Source organism: Schistocerca serialis, chromosome 8 (assembly GCF_023864345.2).
Source record: "Schistocerca serialis cubense isolate TAMUIC-IGC-003099 chromosome 8, iqSchSeri2.2, whole genome shotgun sequence".
In the NCBI taxonomy this organism is placed as follows: domain Eukaryota; kingdom Metazoa; phylum Arthropoda; class Insecta; order Orthoptera; family Acrididae; genus Schistocerca; species Schistocerca serialis.
Genome location: NC_064645.1, coordinates 306,532,257 through 306,555,171, shown reverse-complemented (window position 1 = coordinate 306,555,171; position 22,915 = coordinate 306,532,257). Strand labels below are relative to the sequence as shown.

Sequence of the window (22,915 nt, the reverse complement as noted above, 5' to 3'; positions counted from 1 at the left end):
CCTCTGACCGAACACGCTTAAAAAAAAAATCACATTTTGTTCGTTTTTGTTCGTTGTATCTGCTCGGGGTGGACGTCACAAGACAGCGGGCAGCTAACCCTGTGACCGAACAAGCTGAGTTACCGTGCCGGCAACTTAACCACGACGCGACGGCTGCTCAATTTCTCTCGATATTGCGGTGTTTTTATTTTGATTTTTTTCACTGTTCAGTACGCCTTCGTCCTGTTTTCATGCTTGGTCTGTGTTCCTTTTTTAACGGGCTATCCATTGGGTCATCTTACCACTAAATCTCACGGGGTGCGATTTGCTTGTCAGTATTATGATTGTACCCCAACACTGACCGCTGACGCAGACAGCTGTAGTGTTCCCGCCGCCAGAACGCGCGCAGCTTCCGCCGCCGGTCGACAGAGGGCGACAGCCGCCGAGCTCCCGAGTCGCCACTCTGTGTAGCCAGCGGAGAACCCGTCAGTCGGCTGCGAGCGGTCGAACGCGAAGGACGGGAAGGTGTGTACGGGTGTGCGTATGCAGAGTGCGCGTCGAGTCACGAACGCGTTAGTCGGGACAGCGAACTCGCGGCGCGTCCTCTTCTCTTCGCTACCCACCAGTCTCGCCCGGAAAGGATCGGCGCTGTGAAAAGCTGGTTGCGTCGCAACCGGCTCGCCCACTGGAAAACACGCATCGAAGTGGCACTTCTCGCTGGCGCGACGGGCTTCGTTGACCGTGTGTGCTACGAATGTGTACTTGTAGCTGGAAAAAAAAGTGGGAGGCAAGATTTTCGACTGTTAGGAGAGTTAGATGGAGGAGCCGTGTGCTGTCGGCGTGTGAATTTGTTTCTCATGCAGGTGTTGACATGTCAGACACAGACACTTGTTTAGACTTTGATGTAGCATAAAGTGTGTGCCGTGGGAACTTATTTAATATACGGAAACAGTGTTCCGCAAACAACGGATATCGTTACAGGGCTACTTAAGGCGTCCTACGAAGCAACAGCGAGGTTCGAAATTTGTGTCTTGCAGTAAAGTGTAATTATGGTTGTAAGTCCGTGTCATACGGTCACGCAGCAAGACGCTCGTTGGGGATAGTCTAGCCCTGTCGGCTACGTGTTGGGCTAGTACTTTGTGTTCCCTGCCGCTTCGCTCGCATTCCGCGAAGCGAGTTGGCGCGGTCTCAGCTGCCAGTGGCAGAAAGATAACGGGCGGCGGTCGTGCGTTCCGTGGCCCGAGACAGCGCGGGCCCACTGGGGCGAGGACGGCGGGTAGCGGATTCCGCGGTTGGACATTTTTGCCGCGGCCGCCTTCTCGGCAAGTAGCGTGTGACAGCGGGGCCACCGTACCCGGCAGTAGCATTGTCTCCGAGGCGCATTGCTGTACTCTGTGCATTGTAACCGTGGTTTAATAATAATCACAAGAGACATATCCTTTTGGAATAACTGTTAAAAACTGTTTCACTAGACAGCGCAGTGTCGGTCATGATTGATTCGAAACAGTGAATTCTAAACTTAATTGGCTTAGTGAAAATAAGTAGAGCATCTTGAACAAGTAGTTGGATGCCCTGTTACTGAGAGAGATTGCAACGCAAAGAGCTGAATTTGTATATCTTGCAACTGTGTTGTGCCCGACGAAGGAAAATAGAAATTTTTATGTAGAATAAATAGAATAATTTTCCCACTGCTAATTCTAATGAACCTTGAAATCACTCCAGGTTGGTTGCAAATACTTTGATGTCGCGGTCAGTAACAATAAAAATATTTTTGTGGGACAGTTCGTCGTAATACCAACAGCTGTTACTTGTTGCAAGAGGTTGGAAGAAGTAGATACACCTTGATCTATATAAAGCCCGAAGAAGAAAAAGTGTTAGGTGTTAGCTATCTTCGCCGATCCACAGCGGGTTGAAGTAGCTGTCCTAAGAAAGGAGTACTGAAGTCGATAGTGTCGTGAGGTCGGTGAACTTACAGTGCATGGAACCGTAGTGCGGCGAAATGCTGGTGAGCCCCGCGACTAGCGGTAGGACCGCCGCCCCGCCGCCGGTGCCCCCACGGCCCAACAAGCTGGTGGTGGCTGCTGCACTCGCGAAGACTCGCGCCGGGGGCGGCGCCCTATCGGTACCGACGCGCAAGGCGCCACCCCCGCCCGTTCCAGGCGAGCCGGGGGTGGTGCGCGCTGCCGCCGCTAGGCTAGCTGCTGCTGCTGCCTCCGCGTCGCCAACCCCCGAGAGGAAGCTGCTGACCAGGCACTCTGAGGTCAGCGCGTCTGGAGCGTCGCTGCCTGCTGCCAGAGTCTGTGACGTGAGGCTGCAGCAGTCTGTCCCCATTGGAAGGTCCACCGGATCGAGACAGCAATTGTCCGCACCCAACGCAAGACCCAGTGAAGCTGGACAACAACAGTCTGCTCCCAGTGGTAAACCTGTGGAAAGACAGCAACACTCCACCCTCAATGGCAGACCTGTGGAGAGACAGCAACACTCCACCCCCAATGGCAGACTTGTGGAATCGACACAGCAGCAGTCCACCACCAGTGGAAGACCTAGTGAGTCCTTCCATTGTGTAAGACCTGTGGAGTCGGGGCACCAACAGTCTATCCCCAATGGCAGACTAGTGGAGTGGAGACAGCAACAGTCTGTCCCCAGTGGAAGACAACAGTCCACCCCAAATGGAGGAATTGTGGGAGAGTCCGCCACCAACGGAAGGCTCACAGAGCCAGATCAGCAACAATCCATCTCCAATGGAAAACTTCCAGATCCTAATCAGCAGCAGTTGTCTGTCTCCATTGGAAAACCTGCTGAGTCGAGACAGCAGCAGTCTGCGCCACCTCCTGCACTGCCCCGCATTTCCTCAACGAGCAAGCCTGTCGAGCTGCGGCAGCAGAAGTCTCATGCACCACCCCCGCCACCCCCAGAGACCAAGTTGATGGACGACGAAATTGCAGCTCATAGAGAGCAGTGCACGTTTCAGGAACAACCGACACTGCTGCCGTCACTAAAGACTAATATATCCTCTACACAGACCAAGGTCTCTCCTACAAGCGTCGTGTCTCACACCTCGGAACAGAGGCTACCGTCAAAAGATGCCAAAGAGGTACCGCGACAGCGCTCTCTGTCAGAATTCAGAGGTAAGCCAGAAGAGCCGCTCGAACAGGAACTTAGTCACCAATCACTTCCGCACACTGTAGTGCCAGCACCAAGAAGCATAGCGGGCAGCTTAGAGCGGAAATCAGAACAGAAAACACCACCAAAGGACGCCAAAGAGCTGGTCAAGGAAGTCTGTAAACCAAACAGTCGACCAGACAGTGCACGTGCACAAGATCATACACCACCACTCCTGTCTGAAATCAAGATAGAAGTAAAACCTCAACAGAGTCTAGAACGGGAAGTTTTACCAGAAGATGACAAAGGTGTGAACTCTGCAGATTCAAACTGTCGTGAAACGTCGCTCTGCAGCCGAGAGTCGAAAGTAAAATTAACATCAGGAGAAAAATCGAGAGATCTAGTCCACACAAGTGGCGTCAAAGGGTTAGTGTCATTGGACCAAATCCCAAAACAAGCACATGAGACTAACTGCACATCTAAACAACTGTCTTTGGCACGAAACGGCGTTCCAGTGACGTCAGAAGGAGAACGTTGCGTCAGTGAGAGCAAACTTGGGTCTACGGAGATCGGTGGAGTGGAGCAACAGGCAACAGAGAGTAAAGGAACCTCGCAGAAGAGTGCAGTGCAAGACATTTCGGTGGTGCAATCGTTTAGCAGTTGTGCTGTTCGCGATGACACCGCCAAAGCGGAACTGTGCAGTTTAACAGTCGTTCTCGGTCCCCGTCAGCTTGCAGAGCGAGATTTGCAAGCCGCGCAGGTAGCTACCAAACTGGATGGCATTAACAAAATTTCGAACGGAGCCGAACCTGGTGAAGTTTCTGAAAGCCAAGTGGAGCGAATGAGTGATGAGCAGTCTAATGGCTGCGTTGAGCTGCGTCACCGGTGCGATTGCCAGGAGCAGCAGCAGCAGCAACAGATAGAGAAGGAACAGAGGAGCCGCTGGAAGACTCCAGCCAACATGTTACCCACAGGTCAGCACCGCCACCACCCCGCCAGGATTCGCCACGACAGCGACCGGCTCGTCGACGATCTCGTCAACGAACTCAAGACCACAGCCGACCAGCGGCGCATGCTCCAGAACGGCTTCGCGCACGACCAGTACGTATCGACAGGCTGCGCTACTCTCCTGCTTCTTCCTACTTGAATTAAACTTTTTTGTTATGTAATAAAATCAAGATTGCTGGCATAGTAATTTAATGTTTCTATTGTGAGGGATCCATTTCGGCTAGATTGCCTTCTTCAGACCATCTGCGAATGTTACATAACATTTTTAATTTATTATGATGTTGGTTATTCGTATTTTCTACTATACAAATTTGATACTTACGTCCATATATCATCAGTGGTCGCTGTCATGCTGCATTTTGTTACTGGTGTAGATTTATGGCTCTTATGCTATAAGCTGTTTTGTGATTTGTTGCTGTTGTTAATCGTTCTTTCTCGTAATTTTTATATTTTGTAGTTTTATCATCAGATTTTGACGGTCAAAGTTACATGGTTACAGTTGCTATGGTGTTTGATGTTATCATTTTGAGCTGTATGTTTGATCTTTGAAATCGATGTGTCTGTGGGTAGTTGTTTGCGTCCATCCCAGTGATCTCTATACTATTTGGATGTCGAGCTCTAGTCATCTGAACGTGCCAGCCAAAAGTGCTCTATTTCGTTTCTTGCCAAATTTCAACATGGCTGCCACGAAATGTCAGGAGAACACAAAATGAGTCATCCACGTGACAGTGGCAGAGGAGATCTCTGCCGAAAGCTCGTGGACAGTAAACCACTTGACGCGGCTTGAAACCCGAGAATGTTTGATGAGCTTATTACATCGCTTATTGATGTAAGGTTCATAGTTATAAATAAGTAGAGAATTCTTTATCACTTACAGACAGGCGGTTTTTTTTTCTCGTAACTACAACATGGCGGACTATGCGGATGACAGGAATCTGCAGGCATGCCAAAGCTCCAAGCTCTGAGATTGGTGATCCTTACATCCAGTTGGTGTAGAGCACAGACATACATTACTAGACTGGCAATGCCGTATATTGTATCGTCGGTGTTAGTGTAGCAATAGGGTGGCGAGCGCAAAGAATATGTAAACAGCTGTTTATTTACTGACAAAATAATCGTAAAAAATGGGGAAAACTTATATAACTACGTTACCTTTGGAATTTTGATGAAATGGTTGATACATGTACCGCGTTTGGTTGTAATTTCTCGTACAGCAGACGGAAGATACAAGGAAAAGAAGATGGCACAATGCGAGAATGACTAAAAACGTCTTACATATTTTAGCTATTGTGCTTTATGTAATTCTAAATAATTACAATACAGTTTGTCTTATCTGAAATACCGGCAATGATTAAACAGTTTATGTAAATTGTAGGGGGTTTCACGAATCTAGTATTAACACACGTAGCTTAATGATGTGTTCTTAACTAGTTTTCATCAACTTTGGCTTATCTTCTAATAGTATGCTCATTGTGAAAGTGCTCCTATAAGTAGAATGTGCTATTTGTCGTTGATAAAAGTGTTCTTTCTTCATTTGAGTGTTCCTACGAAAACTGCGTTCTGCTGTAAACGTGTGTATACGTAACACACAATTTTACAGTGTATGTGTTAACCTCAATCAGTACACAAATATTTGCTCAACTACAGAACTTGATTAGACCACTTCATAAAGGTTACAAAGTCAGTTGCTTTCAGAAAATGTAGTATTCCCTTACAGCAAGTTGCTGATGCCGCCATCTTACTTCACGCATCTTTGCCGGTCTAGTAATATATGTCTGTGGTGTAGAGACATTTTACCTCCATGTGCAGAGATCACTGGTCTATCCGTTACCTTTGGTTAGGAATTCAGTAAAATTTTGTATGAAATGTTCATGTTTTAAATCCGTTTGTTCATCAGTGTGTGTGTGTGTGTGTGTGTGTGTGTGTAGATTTTTATCTCTTAAAGTACGTTCATTGTTAAACCTTTAGCTAATGTAGCTAAAATTTTCATTGCTAACTCCATTCGTTCTGTATTATGACTATCGTGCTTTAAGTGGTTGAAGAGTGTGTATGGATTATCGTCGCTAATTCCTGTGTGCTGTCGTTGTCTTGTACCGAAGTTACGCCCTGTCTGTCCTACGCAAAATTTGTTGCAATTCTGACATTCGATTTTGTATGTGCCCAGGTGTGTATATTGATAACTTTTTTTTCCCTGCGTGAACTCAACTCTGTGGCGGATATTGTTGTTGTTCTGTTAGCGAATTGGATACTTGTGTTATTCATTAGTTCATTTAATTTGTTTGATATTGCACGTAAATATTATAAAGATCATACATACAATCCAAAATGCCGCGCGGGGTAACCGCGCGGTCTAGGGCGCCTTAACCACGATTCGCGCGGTCTCCCCCCCTCCCCCCCCCTCCGTCTCGGACGTTTGAGTCCTCCCTCGGGGATGGGTGTGTGTATTGTCCTTCGCATAAGTTAGTTTAAATTAGATTAAGTAGTGTGTAAGCCTAGGGATCGATGACCCCAACAGTTTGGTCCCACAGGAACTTATCACCACCGCCACCAGTCCAAAACGATAATATCAACACGGCATAGCAACTTTAATTTTAGCATTTATGGTCACGTGTCAAATCTGATTATAAAACTTCAAATTAAAAAAATTACGAGAAAGGACTATTAACAACAGCAACAAACCACAGAAAAGCTTATAGCATAAGAGTCCTAAATCTACAAGACGTTGTAACAAAATACAGAGTGACAGCGACCACTGATTATGTATAGACATAAGTACCAAATTTGTACAGCCGAAAATACGAGAACTAACATTATAATATTAAAATATTATGCAACATTCGCAGACAGTCTGAAGATTGTAATCTAGCCGAAATGAATGCATTACAATGTAATGAGCGTATGGCATTGGTGGCCGGGAGACGCCACTACGGCGACTTGCGAGTGAATGAGGATGAAATAATGATGAAAGACACACAACGCCCAGTCATCTCGAGGCAGAGAAAATCCCTGACCCCGCCGGGAATCGAATCGAACCCGGGACCCCGTGCGCGGGAAGCGAGAACGCTGCCGCGATACCACGAGCCGCGGACTGCATTACAATAAAAAAATTAAACTGCCATAGCAGCAATCTGGGCTTTATTACGTAATGTCTCTTAGAAATGTCTTCAACGCTGCAGGCTCATTGGATCGCCAATTAACCTTTTTTGCTCTGCAGAACACAATTTTACTGATAATTTCTGTTTATTTCGCCGTGGTGAGCTCTGCCTAAGTTTCTTTCAAATGTTATCAACCTCTTGGCTTACCCGCTATCTCCCGATTGCTCGGGCTGTAGTTAGGTCAGTCGCGCATCGAGCCATTGAACTGTTGAACCGTGTGATCGAACCTGCGAAAAATGTATGCGTCGTTATGATATCTGTAACACAACGTAAGGAATTGTGGAATAATAAACATTTGGGCATAACCAATAATTTTATGATGTCTGGGAAGTAAATATGATCGATCCATCAGTGAACAAAAACTATTTATTATTTGCACGTAGATAATGTAATAGTCCGTAAAACCTTTCATAATCTGACGGGACTTCTGAGTTGCGCATAAAAGGAGGAATAAAATATTCTCATTAGTTATGAGCCTGTCAGGACTGTTACTTCCCGTTTATTCTTAATTTGGTACATAGATAACATATCGCAAAACTTCTACGGATGTGTGATCTGTGTCTCTAAGTATTTGCAATGCTCACTATTCGGTTGCGTGTAGTTGGATATGGGTCATTCTGTGTGTGGTTTTGAGTGTCTGCTGTGATAATCAGGCCATCATATTCGTTTCGTGGTAAATATGTTTACGATAAACGTTTAGAAGCACGAAATATTGAAAATTTTCGTCTAAAATATTTAGTACTTGTTAAGTCCCGTCACGTCAATAACTTCATTTATTTACACCCTGACCATGACAGGAAAACTGGAAGATAGGGATATAATGGAGCAACTCTATAAGTTTTCTATATCTGATATTGATACACCAGTTTAGTAAAGTAGCGATTCTGAAGCAAAGAACGTTCTAGAATAATTCAAACTCATCAATTTACAGACCAAACGAATAAAAAATAACACCATGCCATATGTAATCATCAGCAGAATATTTCCACGTATTCTCCAGAAGCTGAAGAAATTCAATGTGGAGATGACGGTGATAACAAGAAATACCTTTCCCATATTTTCACCACAAAAGACGAAAGGAGGGGTTTTCACTTTCAAATGAGCCCAAAATTTTTGAGCTCATAGCCAGAATTTACTGCTAAGCGTGGAATTATAATAAAATCAAGAGGTCATTCAAAAGTTTTCCCAATGTAAGGTGTTATTGTGTGTCAAATTGTTTTTATTAAAACCATTTCTGATAAAGTAATGTTTCCCGATGACTGGACCATTATAACCTGACGGGACTCTGAAGTCTTCCTAAAAAAAAAATTAATAAAAGACCATTTTTCTAGTTTTCTTTCTACTAAAGTAATTCCCAACCGTTACAAGACATAAAATTGAGAATTGTCAACGTCAAAGAAGAAAAATTCAGACCATAAAGGGTTAATAATTAGTTTAAATTAATTTAGTTTTGAGAAAACTCGTGATGTTTTTTGAAACGATGAACTACATATAATGCAACTCGACAGTTTTTACATTCCGCCGTCGTTTTACTCCGTTTCTTATTTTTTTGTACATACTTTGCAGGCTCTTGTTGGATTAGTTTTCGACGGCGTTGGATCTATATGTTTGGGAAAGTGATCCCCGTGTTGCGCATGTAGTCTCATTGGTATATCTCCAGTCGACAATGGTCCTTGTCTGTTATAAACATGTGACGGCACGTTTGTAATAATGCTTCTGCTACGTGAAGCTTATAGTCGGTGTAATTCTGTTTCTTTTCCATATCGTTTCTGTTGTACAGAATATAAAAACTGTAAAAAAAGAAGATATTTTGATACCCTTTCAAGTAATTCCAGGTAACAGGGAAAACTGCTAGTATCTGATCTTAACGGTCAGTGCCTATCACTCCTCTGTTCTAATCAACAATACATGTTGGTTTGAAAGTAGGGCTTCGTTCACTTGCGTTCTGTTCACTCATTTCTACGTTTTCGTGCTTAGTAGAAATAATATGGACGCCCCAGTTATCCTTTCATTTCAATGCTAATATGCCATGCAGCTTCTCATCATTCATTCTCCATTGTCTCATCTACACATCTACATCAATTCTGAAATCCACACTAAGAGCCTGGCAGAGGGTTCTTCGAACCAGACTATTTCTCTACTGTGCCAGTCTCTAACAGCGCGTGGGAAAAATGAACACTTAACGAGCTCTGATTTCTCTTATTTTATTGTAGTGAGCACTTCTCCCTCAACAGGTTGGCGACAGTAAAATATTTTCACATCTAGAGTAGAGGGTTGGTGATTGAAATTTGGAAAAGATCTCGCCGCAAGGAAAAATGCCTTTCTTTTAAAGATTGCCAACCCAACTAACGTCTCGTATCCGCGACAATCGCTCCCATATTACGCGATAAAACGCGCTGCCGTTCTTTGAACATTTTAGATGTCCTCCGTCAATCCTATATGCTAAGGATCCCATACCGCACACCAATACTCAAGCAGAGAACGAACAAACGTAGTATGCGTAATCTCTCTAGTAGACATCCTCCATCAAATTTTTTTCTGTTAAAACGTATTGTGAAAATAACATTTGTTCCATTTCCAACTAAAGGTACAAACATTGTCGGCAAAGAGTACCAATGATCCGTTAAATGGCTCTGTGCACTATGGGACTCAACAGCTGTGGTCATAAGTCCCCTAGAACTTAGAACTACTTAAACCTAACTAACCTAAGGACATCACACATATCCATGCCCGAGGCAGGATTCGAACCTGCGACCGTAGCGGTCGTGCGGTTCCAGACTGTAGCGCCTTTAACCGCTCGGCCACTCCGACCGGCGATCCGTTATAAAGTGAGTCCGTTATTTAATATTGACTTTGATAATTCCATCACAGTAGTTTCAGATGCATTATAATCAAGAACTCTTTTATCGTTTCTCGTATGTGTTTTTGAGTTACAGGAGTAGTCCTTTGCTGACTATCACAGTTGATAAAATTTTATGCCAAGTCTCGATCGTTCGAGGGATTAAATTGTTTAGAATACTTGCGTATCTTAAATTTCGTCAACGGCTCGTCGATCGCGGTGTTGTCTTCCATTGCATCTAGTTCTTTGATTTTTTATTAAAATAGTTTCTCTCAGAAGGAAAAACCCAGTGATTTGCAAAAATCTTTCAGTGGAATAGCTTTCCTGTATAGTGGATTTCTGTGATGGCCCGTTTAGACCAGTACATTTGAATTTTTGAATTTTTTCTCGCGCCATTATTACGCATAATGCAAAATATATTTTAATTTCATTATATTTGACAGGGATCCATCAGTGTTCTTTCTTGTTTTTATTTTTTTCATTTATCATTGTTTGTTTTGCGTTTCTCTGACTGTATTATCCCAAAACTCATTGTCGAACATTATACAAGGTGTCTCTCTTAAGACTCGTCAGGTGCAATTTCTCTGTTGTGTGAGCAGATATTCAAAATTTGTTTCTGCTTTACGCAGCTGGAGTCATCCGGAACAAATAGTGCTCATCATGTCTTTCAAGTGATGCTCAGAGTCGATGGGAAGCGTCAGTCTGCTTCCTGTTACAAACGAAAGTCTTGTGCGATACCTGTTTCATCGATATATGTTAACGGGGACAGTAGAACACGAAGAGTAACTACTACTACAGCAGCAACTGTGCTGCGCTGGATGCTTGTCGGTAGCAGTCAGCGTGCGCGAGGGCAGTGTTGTCGCTGCTAGAGTACTGCTTGTACTTCCTCTTCTACTGTCTCTGTTAGTACATATCGATAAAACAGATGTCACACTATACTAATGTGGGATCGCTCTATCGAATTGGTGCGTAAAATTCCGCTTTAAAAATAATTTCGTTTGTAACGGGAAGCAGACTGACGCTTCCCGTCGACTCTGGGCATCACCTGAAAGACATGATGAGCACTATTTGTTCCGGATGACTCCAGCTACACAGTACAAAAATTAAATTTCAGATATCTGCTGAAAATTTGCCTGCCGATTCTCAAGAGAGAGACACTGTGCAAAAGAAGTCTCACTATTTTACTTTCACCTAACGGATCTAAAATTACTGCTTTTTTGCCAGAAGTCTGTGTATATTGCAAGATTTTTGACTTGCCCCATTGCTTCGATCATCTACGCGTGTACAGGTTGGAACGACTAGGTATCTTTCAAATCCATTCGACGAAATTTGAACGTGATCTGTAGCAGGAAAGGGTGCTCATACTTTTTCAGCTTTCGTGTGGCGTTATCACGGGCAGGGGGGAATGTGACATTGACACATGAGGAATAAAACAGCAAAGGGTCCTAAGACCCCCATTTCTGCAACACCGTCGGTGGCACCTGCCCAACCTTACTGAGAGTTTTAAAAATGTAGCTTTACAGAATCGACCCCTTGGCGCACCTCCGATTCCAGTTGCCTGATTGGCCCGCCGAGGGCCAGAATGCGGAAGTTTACCTTCCGAATGTCATTTGGAGCACTGAATTATCCTTATCATTGTGTGTCAACATAACTTAAAATTACAAGTAACTTAATTTGATTTGTAAAACGCGTCGTAATTCTGACAGAGGGCTTAATTTGCCACACGGGAATGATATCACTAGTAACCAGAATCGATAACGCATAGAAATGAGGTCGAAAGGTTAACATCAATAACAGTAAAACACGGGTAATGGATTCCAGTCAAGTTAAATAGGCAGTTTTCAGGGATGAAGATTAGCAAACTACTCACTATAAGTAGTAGATGAATTTTGCTACTTATGCAGCAAAAGAATGGACGATAGCCGTACTAGATAAGATAAAAATTTCAGGCTATCAATATCAAGAAAAACTAAGATTTATTAACACCAAAATATTTTGTAAATGTATTTTTGTGGAGTGTAGTCTTGTTGTTGTTGTGGTCTTCAGTCCGAAGACTGGTTTGATGCAGCTTTCCAACCCACTCTATACTCTGCAAGCATCTTCATCTCCAAATAACTGCTGCAACCTACATTCATTAGAATCTGCTAACTGTATTCATTACTTGGATCCGTCTACAATTTTTATCACCCACGCTTCCCCTCTGTCACTAGATTCACTATTCTGTGATGTGTCAGAATATATTCTATCAGATTAGATTAGATTTACTTTCATTCCAATTGATCCGTAGTGAGGAGGTCCTCCAGGATGTGGAACATGTCAGAAAAACAACAATACATGACAAATGTTTACAACTAAAACAAATAAGCTAATATACCATTCCACAGATCCGAAGTGGAATGATCGTCATTTTTTAATGAACACTATATGAAAGAGTGATTTTACAAATACTAATGCACTGAATTTAAAATAAAAAAGTTTTTTATTTATAAGGTAGTAAACACGTAATACAACTACTATAATACTTATTTACAATGAACACATTACTGCACTGAAATGGTGAAGAAGTTAGATTGTACTTACACACACACACACACACACACACACACACACTTACAATGAACACATTACTGCACTGAAATATACAAATCAGTTGGTTTTACTGAGAAATTCATCAATGGAGTAGAATGAGTTGTCCACCAATAAATCCTTTAGGCTTCTCTTAAACTGAATTTCATTCATTGGTTGTTAAGCTTTTTGTGGCTGCTGGCAAGTTATTGAAAATGTGTGTTCCTGAATAATGCACATCTTTTTGTACAAGGCTAAGTGAGTTTAAATCCTTGTGAAGATTATTCTTATTTCTAGTATTGATTCCATGAATTGAGCTGTTGGTTTGAAAAAGTGATATATTTTTAATGACAAATTGCATTAAGGAATAAATACACTCCTGGAAATTGAAATAAGAACACCGTGAATTCATTGTCCCAGGAAGGGGAAACTTTATTGACACATTCCTGGGGTCAGATACATCACATGATCACACTGACAGAACCACAGCCACATAGACACAGGCAACAGAGCATGCACAATGTCGGCACTAGTACAGTGTATATCCACCTTTCGCAGCAATGCAGGCTGCTATTCTCCCATGGAGACGATCGTAGAGATGCTGGATGTAGTCCTGTGGAACGGCTTGCCATGCCATTTCCACCTGGCGCCTCAGTTGGACCAGCGTTCGTGCTGGACGTGCAGACCGCGTGAGACGACGCTTCATCCAGTCCCAAACATGCTCAATGGGGGACAGATCCGGAGATCTTGCTGGCCAGGGTAGTTGACTTACACCTTCTAGAGCACGTTGGGTGGCACGGGATACATGCGGACGTGCATTGTCCTGTTGGAACAGCAAGTTCCCTTGCCGGTCTAGGAATGGTAGAACGATGGGTTCGATGACGGTTTGGATGTACCGTGCACTATTCAGTGTCCCCTCGACGATCACCAGTGGTCTACGGCCAGTGTATGAGATCGCTCCCCACACCATGATGCCGGGTGTTGGCCCTGTGTGCCTCGGTCGTATGCAGTCCTGATTGTGGCGCTCACCTGCACGGCGCCAAACACGCATACGACCATCATTTGCACCAAGGCAGAAGCGACTCTCATCGCTGAAGACGACACGTCTCCATTCGTCCCTCTATTCACGCCTGTCGCGACACCACTGGAGGCGGGCTGCACGATGTTGGGGCGTGAGCGGAAGACGGCCTAACGGTGTACGGGACCGTAGCCCAGCTTCATGGAGACGGTTGCGAATGGTCCTCGCCGATACCCCAGGAGCAACAGTGTCCCTAATTTGCTGGGAAGTGGCGGTGCGGTCCCCTACGCACTGCGTAGGATCCTACGGTCTTGGCGTGCATCCGTGCGTCGCTGCGGTCCGGTCCCAGGTCGACGGGCACGTGCACCTTCCGCCGACCACTGGCGACAACATCGATGTACTGTGGAGACCTCACGCCCCACGTGTTGAGCAATTCGGCGGTACGTCCACCTGGCCTCCCGCATGCCCACTATACGCCCTCGCTCAAAGTCCGTCAACTGCACATACGGTTCACGTCCACGCTGTCGCGGCATGCTACCAGTGTTAAAGACTGCGATGGAGCTCCGTATGCCACGGCAAACTGGCTGACACTGACGGCGGCGGTGCACAAATGCTGCGCAGCTAGCGCCATTCGACGGCCAACACCGCGGTTCCTGGTGTGTCCGCTGTGCCGTGCGTGTGATCATTGCTTGTACAGCCATCTCGCAGTGTCCGGAGCAAGTATGGTGGGTCTGACACACCGGTGTCAATGTGTTCTTTTTTCCATTTCCAGGAGTGTATATTGAGAAGCAGTAGTTAGTATCCCTAGTTCCCTAAGCAGGCTTCTGCAGGATGTTCTTGAGTTCACACCACATATAACTCTTACTGCACGTTTTTGTGCCCGGAAAACTTTAGCTTGGCTTGATGAATTACCCCAAAAAATAATCCCATATGACATTATGGAATGAAAGTAAGCATAGAATGCCAGCTTTTTCATTTTTATATCCCCTATGTCAGACAAAATTCGCATTGCAAACAGAGATTTGTTAAGACGCTTCAGCAGTTCTGTGGTGTGCTCCTCCCAGTTGAATTTATTATCAAGCTGTAATCCCAAGAATTTAACACTGTCCGCTTCTTCTACCTTCTTGTCATCGTATGTTAAACATATACTCGTGGGACTTGTTTTAGCCGAGTTTCTCCCCAGTTGTGTTCACTATCTCCTCATCGGTTACTTGTTCTACCTATTTAATCTTCAGCATTCTTCTGTAGCACCGCATTTCGAAATCCTCTATTTTCCTTTTGTCTAAATCGTTTATCATCCACGTCTCACTTCCGTACATGTCTACACTACAAACAAACACCTTTAGAAAAGACTTCCTAACACATAAATCTGTATTCAGTGTCACTAAATGTCTCTTCTTCAGAAACGCTTTTCTTGCCATTGCTAGTCTACATTTTATATTCTGTCTTCTTCGGCCATCATCAGTTATCTCGCTGCCCAAATACCAAAACTCGTCTACTAATTTTAGCGTCTCGTTTCGTAATCTAATTCCCACAACACAGCCTGATTTAATTTGACTGCAATCCATTACCCTCGTTTTGCTTTTGTTAATAATCATCTTATATCCTCCTTTCAAGACCCCATCCATCCCTTTATCTGCTCTTCAAGTCCTTTAGTGTCTCTGCCAGACTTACGTCATCAGAAAATATGAGAGTTTTTATTTCTTCTTCCTGAACTTTAATTCCTTCTCCCATTGTTTATTTGATTTCCTTTAGTTGCCCAATGTAAGATTGAGTACCATCGGGGATAGGTTACAGCTCTGTCTCACTCCCTTCTCAATCACTGCTTCCCTTTCATGCCCTTCGACTCTTATAACTTAAGTGTAGTTTCTGTACAAGTTGTAAATAACCTTTCGCTCCCTGCATTTTACCTCTGCAACCTACCGAAATTGAAACAGTGTATTTAGTCAACATTATCAAAAGCTTTCTCCAAATCTACAAATGCTATAAATGTAAGTTTACCTCCCCTTAACCTATCTTGTAAGATAAATCGGAGCGTCTGTATAGCCTCGCGAGTTCCTACATTTCTCCGGAATCCAAACTGTTCTTCCCCGAGGTCCGCTTCTGCCAGTTTTCCCATTTGTCTGTAAAATAATTCGTGGTAGTAATTTGCAGCCATGACTGATTAAACTGATAGTACGATAGTATTCACCCCTGTCAGTACCTACTTTCTTTGGAACTGAGCTTATTACATTCTTCTTGAAGTGTAACTTTATAAGGAGTATAAACGTGGACGATAAAGAGTACAGACAAGAAGAGATTAGAAACTTTTGAAACGAGTGCTACAGAAGAATGCTAAGGATTAGTTGGGCGGATCATATACTGAGCTACTGAATCGAATCTGGAAGAAACGATGTTTGTCGCTCAACACCACAGAAGGGACACATTCTGAAACACCAATGACTCGTCAGTCTGGCAATGAAGGGAATTGTAGGGGTGAAGCTGTAGAGGAAGGCTATGGTTTGTCATACAGTAAGCAGCATCAGATGGATTAGGGCGCAATAGTTAAGCAAAAATAAAGAATCTAGCACAGGCATGCGTGGAAAGCAGCAGCAGACCCTTCGTCGGACTAAAGACAACTGCAACACAATTTACACATCTTCGTTATACACTAGTAGTCTGCCGGCCGTTGTGGCCAAGCGGTTCTAGGCGCTTCAGTCTGGAACCGCGCGACCGCTACTCTCGCAGGTTCGAATCCTGCCTCGGGCATGGATGTGTGTGATGTCCTTAGGTTAGTTAGGTTTAAGTAGTTCTCAGTTCTATGGGACTGATGACCTCAGATGTTAAGTCCCATAGTGCTCAGAGCCATTTTGAACGACTAGTAGTCTTCCTTGACGTTCCTATTGTGTTTTTAAATTCAGCACTCACTTTTTTTTGCGAGGAACGTTCAATAAGTAATGCAACACATTTTTTTCTGAAAACACGTTCGTTTTATTCAGGATACCGATACACCATATTGTCCCCGCTCTTCTGGCTACAAATTTATTTTATTTTTTTTATTTTTTTTATTTATATATATTTTTTTTAAAACAGTATCTTCAATGTGATGGCCCCTCGCCATCTTTCTATGAGAACCTGTATGCCCAAATTGTTCCGCTCTACTGCTCGACGTCAGAGCCAACGTCTTGCTGTATCGATAACCTCCCCATCATCCATGTCTGCTTCCCGGGAAGTGCATCCTGCACTGGCCCAACAGATGGCTGGCGGAGGGTGAAAGATCCGGACTGTAAGGTGGATGAGGAAGAACAGTCCAGTGACGTTTTGTTGGCTTCTCTCGGGTGCGTAGTCTTTTGTGAGGTCTTGAGTTGTCGTGGATGGGAAGCGGGCTTCCATTTTTCTGGGGACGTACACGCTGAAGTCATTTCTTCAATTTCTTGAGGGTAGAACAATACACTTCAGAGTTGATCGTTGCACCATGAGAGAGGACAGGAAACATACCTTCAGAATCCCGGTGGACCGTCCGTCTCCGGCTGAGGGTGCGGCTTTGAAATTTTTCTTCGGAGGAGAGGTGGTGTGACATCGCTCCATAGATTGCCGTTTTGTTCTGATTCGGATTGATGAACCAATGTTTCATCGCCTGTGACGATGATCGACAAAAATTGTCACGATCACACTCGTAACGGGCAAGCAATTCCAAGCAGATGGCCTTCATTGTTCTCTGTCGCCTTCTGCTAGGCAGCGAGCAGCCCCATTTGTGGACGAGTGTGTCAGTACTACCAACAGAGATATCTAGTTGTGCAGCGAGGTGTTTGATTGTGATCCGTCGATCACCTCGAATAAGAGTGTCCTCAAGTCCCAACACTGCAGCAGAACTGGTGCGTACGGCCGGCCGGTACGCGGAAGATCGGACAAGTTTGCGCGACCTTGTTACGATGATGACACGGCCCAGCCAACGACTCTACGTGCTTTTGTTCACTGCTAGGTCTCCGTTGACATTCTGCAGGCGACTATGAATACTAGGGCTATTCCGAAAGTAAGTTCCGATTGATCGCGAAATGGAAACCACTTTGAAAATCTGAAATATTTTATCGGCAACAGTTAGCTACAGCTTCCAGCCACTGCCCTACATAGTCACCACTCCGACTTAGACTTTTTCGTAGCGTTGTACCAACTTTCCAATACCCTCGTCATAGAAGGCAGCTGCCTATGCTTCCCGCCAATTCTCTACGCTCATCTGTAGCTCGTTGTCTGTGCGAAAATGTTGTCTTCATAGCCAGTAGTTGATGTGAGCAGGGATGAAACAGAGAGGGAGCCAATTACCGGCTGTAGTGCGGGTGATCAAACACTCCTATCGAAAACGTTGCAGGAGCATTTTCATTGCCCCTGCAGATTGCGACCGAGAATTGTCACGAAGTGGAACCGTATGGCAGTTCAGTAATGTGGGCTGCATAACATCAGGCGAAATCTCTCACCAGGACCTCATACTTCGTAGGAGACACTATTTTCTACGCATCTTTATGTGTTCACCATGCGCTCAGAACTGAAAAGAGCGAGGTGATGTAACCGACAGGCATACTAGACACACTGTCTACACATATGTGCAAAGCATTATTAGATTTTCATAGTGGTTTCCATTTCTTGACCAATCTGAACTTACTTTCCGAATATCTCTCGTATATGCGATGCTCTGGTTTTTTGCCAAAAGAAACTAAATCACCGTCTCTACTTGAAACACAGGCACCATTTTAATGGCTACTCATAGTGCCTCCGCGTACTGGAACTTTATGAAACTATAGGGGCTGAAGCGGAAGTATTTCACGATGTCCCACAATTCCGCATTTTTTTAACCGAAATTGCCCGAGAAAAAGTGTTTAATTACTTATTAACTGCCCTCTTAATTTCAGAGTGATGGTTTTCAATTTAAACTCCATCGCTCCAATTCTGGGTGGTATCTGTTAAATACACAGCTGCAGTATTATTATGAGTCGGTGTACGTCTGTTGAAAAGCCTTTTATTGAGATAATGACTGTCATAGTGATGCAGCTGACATGTGTATCTCAGACGCTGTAGCAGATCTGCATATGTTGTTTTCATATGTGAAACTTGTCTACTTCCTTTTGACCATCTTCGTAGTCATTCTCCGTTACAAACGAAACTCTTGCTAAATATCAATGCAACCGTAGTTGGCTTGGCAGTTGGGGATTTCGGCGTCAGCAGAGCAGACTCCTGTCAAATATTGCTAAGATGATCTTTAATCGTTTAAGGGGGGTAGGACGTCAAACGGGCCGACTTGGAGCAGGAGAGTCACCACAGGACATTTATTTTCTACTGTCTATACTTTTACAAATAAATTCATAAAACTTTGTCAGCATGACCAGGAAGGATTCAGGTTTCACACTCATAGCAGTGGAAGTGCACAAACATAATAAAATAATTTTTTTTTAGATATGAAATTTCATCATTTATTCACTTACTGTTGGCTGCATTTGTTGCTATAGGTACATTTTTCTTCACAAGTAAGAGGGATTCTTTGATGAATTTTGCATAGCATACAAACCATACTTCAGGTGTATGAAACTCTAAAATTTTCCAAATCTATTAAAAACTGTGGTGAAAATGGAGATAATTAACTACAAAATTTGATTTTTTTCTAAACATAAAGTGTAAAACGTAACAGCTCATTCATTTTTCTCATAAATTAAATAGATTCTAGAGTTTCAGACACCTGTAGGTATGGTTTGTATGCTGTGCAAAATTCATCGAACAGTCTCTCTTACTTATGAAGGAATGTGTACCTATAGCAACAAATGCAGCCAATAGTAAGTGAAAAAATGATGAAATTTCACATGTAAAAAATTATTTTGTTATGTTTTTGAACTTCCGCTGCTACTAGTGTGAATCCTGAATCCTTCTTGGTCATGATGACAAAGTTTTATGAATTTACTTGTGAAAGTATAGACAGTGGAAATTAAAATGTCCTGTGGTGCCTCTCCTGTTTCAAGTCGGCCGGTTGACGTCCTACCCCCCCCCCCCCCCCCTTAAGAATTCTGAAGTTTGAGACAACACGCACATTTACCAGCAATAGTTTTTTTTTTCACTATTAGCAGCTCGAATTTGGTACAGATATACAATATAAACACTCCCAGTTCTCTATCGCATTTTCAACGAGCGAGGTGTAATAAGACACTGGTCTGAACTCGCATTCTGGAGGACGGAAGATCAGATCCCCGTCCGGCTATCGAGAATTGGATTTTCCGTGGTTTTCCTAACTCACACCCCGTAAATGCGGGAATGGTTTCTTTGAAAGGGCACGACCGAATTTCCTTCGCCATTCCAACCTTGTACTCCGTCTCCAAGGACGTTGTCTTAGTACGCCGAACCAACCCCATTTTACCTTGCTTCCCCCGTTACTAACTATATTATACATAAACGCCTTATGTAGCAATTAAAAGCTTCAGTTTGTCACCTGTTTACGTTTTTATCTTCCGTGAGTCGTGCACTGGAAGCTAAACTGTTGCACCTGCCACGGAGTGCAGTTCTGAGTTCGAGCCCCAGAACACACATTTTCACTTGTCACTAAATTGACAGTCGTTTTGTTTGTGGCGCTTCGTGGGACACCTATGACTCGCCCTAGTCGTGATGTGCCTCAAGAGCCATTTCACCCTTTACAATACCACGTCGAAAACTGTAATGCGCTCTGCTTTTTAACAGTCTTCTTAATCTAACCGGAATCTGGCGAACACACTCGCTGTGGACAGCAGTTTCTATGTGGAGACTGCACAAATAGTTATCACGATTTTTAACAGTTTTTGAAGGTGACTGCCAACAGCTGCTAAGTCTTTTTTCTGAAATACATGACACGCAGCTAGTTGTCTCTATGTCCATTATCATCACTACCTTTTTCGGTTAATAATAATAGTCACAGTATAAAAAGTTGATGTATTTTTTACGTATCGTGTCATGTCGTATCAATATGGTAACGTTGATAATCGAACTCCATCACAGCTGCTGTACATAAAAAAAAACCAGGTGTCCTTACTCAGGTGCTGGTGTGCAAGAAGTGAGCTAATGATCCGTTTTAGGACTCGCATTCGGGAGGATGACCCACGTCCGGCTATCCTGATTTAGGTTTTCCGTGATTTCCCTAAATCGCTTCAGATAAATGTCCGGATGGTTCCTTTGAAAGGGCACGACCACCTTCCTTCCCCATGCTTCCCTAACACGATGAGATCGATGACTTCGCCGTTCGGTCCCCTCCCCCAAATCAACCAATGATCCGTTATAACTGTGCTTTCATATCGGATACACCACTTTTTGAGTGAGTGTACTTGTTTTTTATGTGCAGCAGTTCTGAAGGGGTTCTGTTATCAACGTTGCCATATTTATACGTCATGATATGATAGTTAAGTAATATATTAACTTTTTACCAGTGGTGATAATAAAGGACATACAGACAGTTGTCTGCCAAGTTGTCATGAGGTTTTGGCGATTATCGTTCATATTGTCTGAAATAAATACGCAGGAACAATGCGAATGGATGAATGGGAATGAAATCAGTGAACATTCAGTGACATGTAATGATATTGGTTCAAACCGTTGAGATGTACTTCATAGTATAATGAATCCGTTGTGACGAATGAAAATTTGTGCCACACCAGGACTCGAACCCGGATTTCCTACTTATCACTAATAGTCGTTTCTTTGTTGATTTTTACCGGTCTCCTTCCTGCCGCACCCTTCCCATGCGTCCACGAATATTGGGGTCCTCGGCATGGCTTCAGACGCCACTAAACAAAATTTCTCTTCTTCAGAAAAATTAATTCTTTTCTGGTTGATTTACAGACTGAGAAATAGCAGTGAACATACATATTTGCATTCTTCATAAAAATGCAATTGCTTTGTAGTAAATTGAACAGTTTCTTCTTCAGTTAAATAAATTGAAATACAATATTCTTTTTAAAGTAATAGGATCTTCATAACAAGTATTTTTTTCGCTATTGATCTTCAAAAGAGAAAATAAATAATAAAATATACTTGATTCTCCATTAAATTATCATATTCCACAGAGAAGAAATAAATAAAAAATATATATGAACTTTTTCTTCTTTTGAAGTCCTTAATATATGTCACTGAATTGACGTGAATTACATAAGTGTCTAATCACTTGCATAAAGTAAATTAAAAGAGAGCTGAAACCAAATTTAAAATATGCAGCGCACAAGTTCGTTGACTTTGGTAACATTCTTTACACTGAAGTAGTTAGTACGTGGACTTCGTCGTCTTTCAGCAGCTATAGTGGCAGAATGTCGTCCTCCTTCCAATAGAATTTTTTCGCATTCAGAGGAAAAAGTTGATGACTGAAGTTTCACGAGAAGATACGCCGCAACGAGGAAGGCCTTTGGTTTCATGATGTCCACACTCTCTCCCCTATTTCGCAGTAATACAAAACGAGCTGCCCTTCTCTGAACTTTTTCGATGTCCTCCGTCAGTCCCATCTGATGCAGATTCCGCACCTCACAGCAGTACTCCAGAAGAGGACAGACAAGAGTGGGGTAAGCAGTCTTTGTAGTAGACTTGCTGCATTTTCTATGTGTTCTGCCAATAATTCACATTCTTCTGTTTGTTTACCCCACAACATTATTTGTATGATCGTCCCAATTTAAGTTATTCGTAATTGTAATCCCTAAGTATTTAGTTGAGCCTTTATCTCTGTGTGATTTATCGTCTAACCAAATTTAGCGAATTTCGTGTAGTACTTATGTGGCTGACTTTACATTTTTCGCTATTTAGAGTCAACAGCCACTTTTAGCACCATACGGGTATCTTGTCTAAATCATTTTGTAATTGATTTTTGTCATGTGGTGACATTACAAGACGGTAAATGACAGCATAATGCGCAAACAATCCAAGAGGGCTGCTCAGATTGTCCCCTATGTCGTTTATGTTCCTTGGGGAACACTTTACGTTCATGACTACGAACTGTGATATTTCTGACAGGGACTCACGAATCCAGACGCATAACTTGGGCAATATTCCATAGGCCCGCAATTTGATTTGAAGACGCTTGTGAGGACCTGTGTCACAGCCTTCTGGAAATCTAGAAATATGGAATAAATTTAAGAGCCCCTGTCGATAGCACTCATTTTTTCTTGTGGATAAGGAACTAGTTGTTTTTCGCAAGAACGATGTTTTCTGAGTTCATGCTATTTGTCAATATATCTTTTTTTCGATGTAATTGATAATGTTCAAATACATTATCTGTTCCAAAAT

General features: G+C 43.2%; 1 protein-coding gene across 1 annotated transcript in view; it reads left to right on the top strand.

Moving 5' to 3' along the window:
• The first annotated feature begins 1,571 nt into the window (after positions 1-1,571).
• The window catches only part of LOC126416989 (uncharacterized), a 255,647-nt gene continuing 234,303 nt past the window's right edge, over positions 1,572-22,915 (top strand). Inside the window, exon 1 of the mRNA XM_050084874.1 lies at positions 1,572-4,182. Within this exon, the coding sequence (XP_049940831.1) occupies positions 1,979-4,182 (2,204 nt within the window). The 5' untranslated portion in view covers positions 1,572-1,978. The remainder of the gene's footprint in view (positions 4,183-22,915) is intronic.